This window comes from Meleagris gallopavo, chromosome 1, assembly GCF_000146605.3.
Source record: "Meleagris gallopavo isolate NT-WF06-2002-E0010 breed Aviagen turkey brand Nicholas breeding stock chromosome 1, Turkey_5.1, whole genome shotgun sequence".
Taxonomy (NCBI): domain Eukaryota; kingdom Metazoa; phylum Chordata; class Aves; order Galliformes; family Phasianidae; genus Meleagris; species Meleagris gallopavo.
In genome coordinates this window covers 129,122,006-129,128,923 of record NC_015011.2, presented here as the reverse complement: position 1 = coordinate 129,128,923, position 6,918 = coordinate 129,122,006, and the positions used below count along the sequence as shown (strand labels likewise).

Genomic DNA, 6,918 nt, shown 5'->3' with positions numbered 1-6,918 from the left:
AAAAAAAGAATCAAAACACCCCAGATCTTACACTCTGAATGTCACCTCTAAGCATTAATGTTAACTTCAGCCAGAAAAACAACAAAAAAAGTCCCGAGCAACACTTACTTTAATCTTAATATCTCATCAGCTTGTTATAACAGCTAGTCTTTATTTTTTTTGGTAAGAGGTCGCATTACCTAACACTACATTCAGTTATCTAAACATAGGCCTCCACTGCCACCTGAGATCAACGCTCCATGGCAACGTGACTGCTGGCAAACTGTCTCCCCTCTGTCCTGTGCCATATCTGCCAGGTCCGTGTAGATGTCCTCCATAGACCAGAGCTTCTCAGTAAGTGCTTTACCCATGTTTAGACAACTCAAACCCCTAGTGTCTTAAACAAGGTTTAAAAAGGGGTGAAAGGGGCGGTGTGTAAAACCAGAAAAAGATTTTAACCAACACTTGAGGTTTCTTGCCACCAAGTACATTTCTTAAACATTAATGAAATTCTCAACAACCCAAACTTTCTGTATTCCTACACTCTTCTGGTTCTCACCTTCTATAAACATTCTATACATTATTTTATACTGCAGTGAGTTCCCCACTTGTAGAAAAGCTATGTGCCATTAGCAACAAGACGTTGAGAAAGCTACAAAACCGATATATAGATGTCTACTTCAGTCCACTGCTACATTCATCATCAACTCCATGTTCAGATGGAGGATAATTAAAATAAGCAAAATTAATGATTAATACCTTGCTTGAGGTAATAAAAAAAAAAGACTGCTGTAATCTGGGAGGTAGCTGAAAGTGGACTGAGTCACTCTTGCTACGCACTTTCATGACACAAACTCACATAAGGAAACAAAAACATCAGTTGACTTCAGCTGATGCAATATATGCTGTGGACTCTGGCTTTGCAACAGACACCTACTCCTGGGCATCAATTAATGATTCTAAAGCCTGGGGGAGGAAATTCTTCCTGCACAAGAAGCAACTGCAGCTTTTAAGGAGCAGAGAGACTTGAGCAGCTCACAAGCAGTAGCAAAGAAGCAAGAAAATACCTTACACACTGTAAAGGAGTTCCATAGGACATCTAGTCCAAACCTCAGTACAAAGCTCCAGTTAGTGCAGCTCACTCACAGCTCTGTACTACTAAGTACTAAACATCTCCCAAGACGGCAGTTCTCCAACTTTTATAAGCAACCTGGTCCAGCGTTTGATTACCCACAGGTTTTTTTTCTTTACATTATTCTGCAATTTCCTATGCTGCAATCTGCATCCAGTGCCTCTCAAATTTCCATAGTGCATACTGTGAAGTCTGTTCCATCAACTGCATACTGCCTTTGTGGGAAAAAGCAAGAGAAATCACTTCCCTTATCTGGCCTCACTTTTGTTCACACCGATCAGTAGACAGTTGGCCTTCTTCACTACCAGGGCACAAGGCCAACTTCTTTCTCTTCAGCTTGTTGTCCAAGACCCCCCAGATCTTTACTGCTGTGCTGCTTGCTAGCCAGCCAATGCCCAGCCAGCCATGCTGCATGGAGTTATTCTGTCCCAGGTGCAAGTCCCTTTGAGCAGAAGCCTTGCCTTCCCATCTACCAACTACTTTGCCCAATTTGGCAGCATCTACAAATTCAGTGAGAGAGCTCTCCTCCCCATCATCCAGACTGACAAAGACGTAAAGCCACATTGACCTCAATATCAAGCTCCAGGGGACATCACATGTAACTGACTGCCAGGTGAACTCTGGACTGTAGATTACACCCATGCAGGTCAATGGCCCAGGCAATTTTCCACATGCTTTTCTGCCCACTTACGTGGTTTGTATCTTAGCAGTTTGCAACACGCATATTAATGGCTATAAATACATGAAATGTGAATATTGCTACAGATCATGTCAAAGCCATTTTTAAGTCAACAAACAGTACAAAAATCTGAGGTAGAAACACTTCTCAACTTCATGCCCTGAAACAAGTTAAGGTTGCCACTTTGTAAAGAAAGTCCTAAATTTACCATGACATAAAGAATGAAGTACAGATCGTGCAAACAATACTAAAATTCCTTCAGCTAGAGATTGCAATGCTTATTTCCATGCATGTAACACAATCCCTTAGCATTCAGCTTTCTCACTGTAAAGCCACTGCAAGTCATATTAAGGTTCCCCTTATTTGATTTTAAGGATGGTTAGAATTCTACTTACCAACATTTGTGAATAACAGTTTATAGCAGTTTCCCAAAGACAGCAAATGTGTATTACCTATACAAACTCACAGTTTTCTATTTCTATTCCACTGTTTCTTCAATGAACAATAAATAGCAGTAAAAAAAAAAATTCTGGGTGTGAGCCTGTAAAAAAAGCACTTCATGCACTTAAGATTAACAGCATGAGAAATTATAACGATTGAAGTATTTCACATTAGAAAATGTGTCTAAAATTTGTAGGACTAGGCTACTTAAGGAATACTAGTACATCAAAAGAAGTACTTTTTAAACACTTGGTCTGAATGGAAGATCACCAACTGTATTGTGCTGGAAACATGAGATGTTTATGGCAAGAGCTCTCAAGATAAATAGGCTAACCTGGGAAACAGTCTTTTATGAAGAAAAAGCAAATTCTGAAGCATTAATTTTACTTTACTGTCTGCTTTTCAAAATAAAATCCTCAAAAAGTAAGTGTGTGTTAGCTTTATATAGCTTATCCTTCCACAATTGTTACTTCTAATAATTGTTTCAGCACTCCTAATATTCACAGATGACATCATCGTCAGAGGGGCTGGAAGCATCCGTCAGGTCTGGATGAGGCACAGAGAAGTGGGCCTGAGACTGACAAGGTGAAATTCTGCAGAAGGAAAGCTCAAATATAAAACCGGGAAATGCAGTTTAAATCCATAGGCAGAAGTAACGGATTTATTCAGATATAAACCCTTCATTTAAGTATACACACTAAGGAATAAAATTCTCACTTCCTCTGTTAAGACAGAGGGAAAAGCTACATGGTGAAGTATCGTGTTCACCTCAAATACTGTGTTCAGTTTTGGACCCCTCATTACAAGAAGGACATAGAGTTGCTGGAACACATTCAGAGGAGAACAAGAAAGCTGGCAGTGACTCGAAGACAAGACAGATGAAGAGCAGCTGAGGGTAGAACTGGGGCTGTTTAGTTGGAGAAGGGGAGGCTGACATTGCTTTCTACAATTACTAGAAAAGAGTTTGTAGAGAGGAGGGTGTCAGTCTCTTTTCTCAGGTGACAAGTGACAGGATGTGAGGAAACCACCTCAAGTTGTGTCAGGAGAGGTTTAGATTGGGTATTAGAAAGAATTTCTTCAGAGAAAGGATGGTTAGCCATGGGAATGGGCTGCCCAGGGAAGTGATGGAGTCCTGGAGATATTTAAGAGACGTGTGGACGTGGCACTAAGGGACATGGTTTAGTAATGGAACTCGGTAGGTCACGTTGATGGTTGAACTTGGTGATCTTGAAGGTCTTTTCCAACCTAAATGACTCTCTGATTCTATGTGGAGCACTTTCTAATCCACATATTGGAAGTCTAAACCCAGAAGTAGTCTTTGCTACACAGTTATCTACTATCTAATGTCATCTAAATGACATTTCCATTGTGACTTTATTTTGCAATTTGTTTATTTACATACATAAGGATTTGTGCTCTTTCACAAGATACAAATTTGTATTCACAACAACATATCTGCAATGTTGTTTTGTTTTTAATTGCACTGAGTAGTCACAAGAGGTCACCATATAAAAATTGACAGAATAGTAAATTGTAAGCTAGAGTAAAGATGCTGTATTACTCTGATTAAAAGGAACTGGCTTCAATTACATATTTTTATCCTAAGAGTGATAAGATCTCAATATCATAACACCTAGCATATAAACCAATTATTAAAAATTTTTGTCTCTCTTGCTGTATTTTAAAATAATTCAGCAACATACTAAGAAAAGAAGCAGCCAAACACAATCCAAAGATTATAGAGCAATATCCAAGAGTGTTTGACTTCGTCCCATCATCATATTTAAACTATTTTTTCCACTGTCACGTCTGTAACAACATCAGAATGATTAACAATCCATTTTGCTTTGGTTTGGTTTTTTTTACTCTTTATCAATGATTGAGGTGTTTCACAGTGGTACCACTACTTTCTGTTCCTGAGAGCTACAGAGGTTGAATGCTAAAGTAACTGAAAAATTTTAAAGTTTATCAGATTGGTATTAATTACTTAAAAAGGAGTAAATGTAGATATCTGAACTCATCCACATCCTTTCCATCTCAAAAACTGTGCCGACACCTTGGTTCAATTGATTTGGTCAGTCATTCTTATTAAACACTTCTTCTCAAGCAAAATATATTCTAATTTACTATGCAACAGAAGAGCTAAATCTAGCCATTCTTTTCTTGTATTTATTCTGGTAAGTGGTATTTCCAAGCAAGCTGAAGAAATCTCCTGAGTCAAATGCGCAATAATTGAGACTGCAGCCAGTATATGGAAAGCTTCCACTATTTCTACTCTGTATGTCAATAAATAAGCTACATATGTATCTAATAAGGAAAACATAGAATCACTCAGGTTGGAAAAGGCCTTAAAGATCATTGAGTCCAACCACGACCTAACCATACTACCCTAACTCTAACAGCCCTCCGCTAAATCTTAAATGTGTTTAATACACGACAAATAAACAACTGTTTAACTAGAGATGTACTTTTTGGTGGTTTTTTTCTTTTGTTTTTTTAACTGCAACCTTTTCAATTGCTTAGATCATTGTGAGGGATCTTATCCTTGTAGAGTATGACTTTATGTAATAAGTTATTCTTATGTTAAAGATCAAGAAGAAAAACCAACCTAGGAAGGTAGGCAGGGGTAGGGGAAACCCTCATATCTAAAACAAATAATTGTACAGTGAGCCCGTAACTCTATACCCTTCGCATTTGTAGACTCTACCAGACTAAACAGTAGGTAGAAATTGTAAAGCAAATATTGCATTGGTAACTAACGAAACTAAACAGTCACCTGACAAGTGTTCTAACTGATTAAACAATTTGCTTTTTTCTCATCTTCTCTTTTTCCTCTCACCTATTGGGGCTAACAACATCCAGGAATTTTAACAAAAGATATTCTCAACATACATCCATAGTGCACATATGAAATTCTAGTCAAGACAACTTCTGAACTCAGCAACTCAAGAAAGTGTTACGCCATACTGCCATGACTTTCATCCCAACATCTACCATACTATCAAAATTTTAGCACATATTCTTTTAATGTTATATATTTTCCAGGTACTGTGTTGTCATTCTTGTCAGCTTTTTTTGGCATAAGACAAACAGAAAAATTGTATTTGCAGCAATCTCCTCACTGCACTGACTTGGGCTTTTTTTAAACCTAGTGGTAAAATGGTCCCAAGGCCACCTCTACACTAAGGAATCCTGTAACACTTCTCAGCTCCTCTAGCTGTGTGAACCTTGAGCACAGAAAAGCCCCCAGTTTTTCTGAGAAGGAAAAAAATAACAAAATCTGAACAAACAGGCAAGAAAGAACTGGTGATAAGTTCCACCAGTTTCCTGACACAAAAGATCAGGGGAGAAGTCTCAGGACACACCAAAGCTCACTGATGAAAATAAATCTGGAAGGCCAAAACATTTTTGCCATCACTGAAGACTACTTACTGTGAGTTTCAGAAAGTAGCTATCAAAAATGAGGTGATGAAGCACTGTTAATTCAGATAATTTACTCTGAGTACATACCTGCAAAAGGTCTCCTTCATCAAAACGCAGCATTTCTATTATGCCATCCGACTGGATGAAAGCTGTGGAGAAAGACAAAAAACTGAAGTCAATTAACAGAAAAATATCTGATAAGCAATATACTTTGCAGATCAATCTTCTGATATGAAAATTAACAATTTATTGTAGGCTCCCCAAAAAGACTGGCTGTACCAAGCTAAGTCAGTATTTTAACTGTATGAATTACTAGGTAGCCAAAGAAGTTCAATGCACTGAAGCCCGTTGAAAATTCTGACACAACTGGAATTTCAGTTTCATTTGTACACTTAAAATCTTAACTGTACATCTGGAAAATCTTCTTCACGCTATTTTCTAATTCTCATTGTGACTCTCCAACTTGACAGTAACATCACAGAATTTGAAACAGCTTAACATTGTTTGGATTGAGAGCTTCCATATGGTTAATGTCAATGAGAAGTTCATTCCTCAGTCACAAATAGAATACACAAAAACAACACAAGCCTTTGAGAAAAAATACAGCTATAACCTCAAACCAGAAAACTGAAACAACACAAAACCTCCATACTGTGGTATCAATAACTGATCCCTTCCCTACCATTTCTTTTTCCACGACTGCGTTTATCATTCTGCTTAATGAAGTTTGGAATGTAAGAATACATCTCTCTCTGAAAGGAGGGACAACTTCAATGAGAAGACATTAAAAGTTTGCTAGCTCCCAGAAACACACTGTGTGCTTCTGGAAGACAGAAGTTAAATCTCAGCCCAAAAAGGGGGATTTGACTGTTTATCTCCCAGTTTGAAGTTCAATGTTCCAATAAATACAATTATTTTAAGGTCACAATGCCACTTTCCTCAGATGTTTTAAAAATAAAAGGAACAGGCATTATTTTCAAATGCATGTTTGCACATCCTGTTCTGGGCCCCTAGCTCCCCTCGTTTTCAGATAGATTCTCCTGAAAGATACACCACTCTTATGTTTTGCCTTCTTACTATCAAGAATGAAAGTTCACATAAAACAAAGATTGCCACTGTCACCTCTGCTTCTCTCTCCCCCTTTTTTTTCTTAAAGCAAAACAAAACACCAGCCCCTCCAAATAACATCACACATTATGCATTTACTTTTCAGGCCACCATGCTTCAGAATTCTGAAGTTCAGTGCCACAGGGCTGAGGATGCA

At 38.0% G+C, this 6,918-nt stretch overlaps 1 protein-coding gene across 1 annotated transcript in view; it reads right to left on the bottom strand.

Annotated features, from left to right (window-relative positions):
- Nucleotides 1-5,803, bottom strand: part of TMEM131 (transmembrane protein 131) — a 73,715-nt gene extending 67,912 nt beyond the window's left edge. The window contains exon 1 of the mRNA XM_031557597.1: nt 5,742-5,803. Coding sequence (XP_031413457.1) covers nt 5,742-5,774 — 33 coding nt within the window. The 5' untranslated portion in view covers nt 5,775-5,803. The remainder of the gene's footprint in view (nt 1-5,741) is intronic.
- Between the last annotated feature and the right edge of the window lie 1,115 nt (nt 5,804-6,918).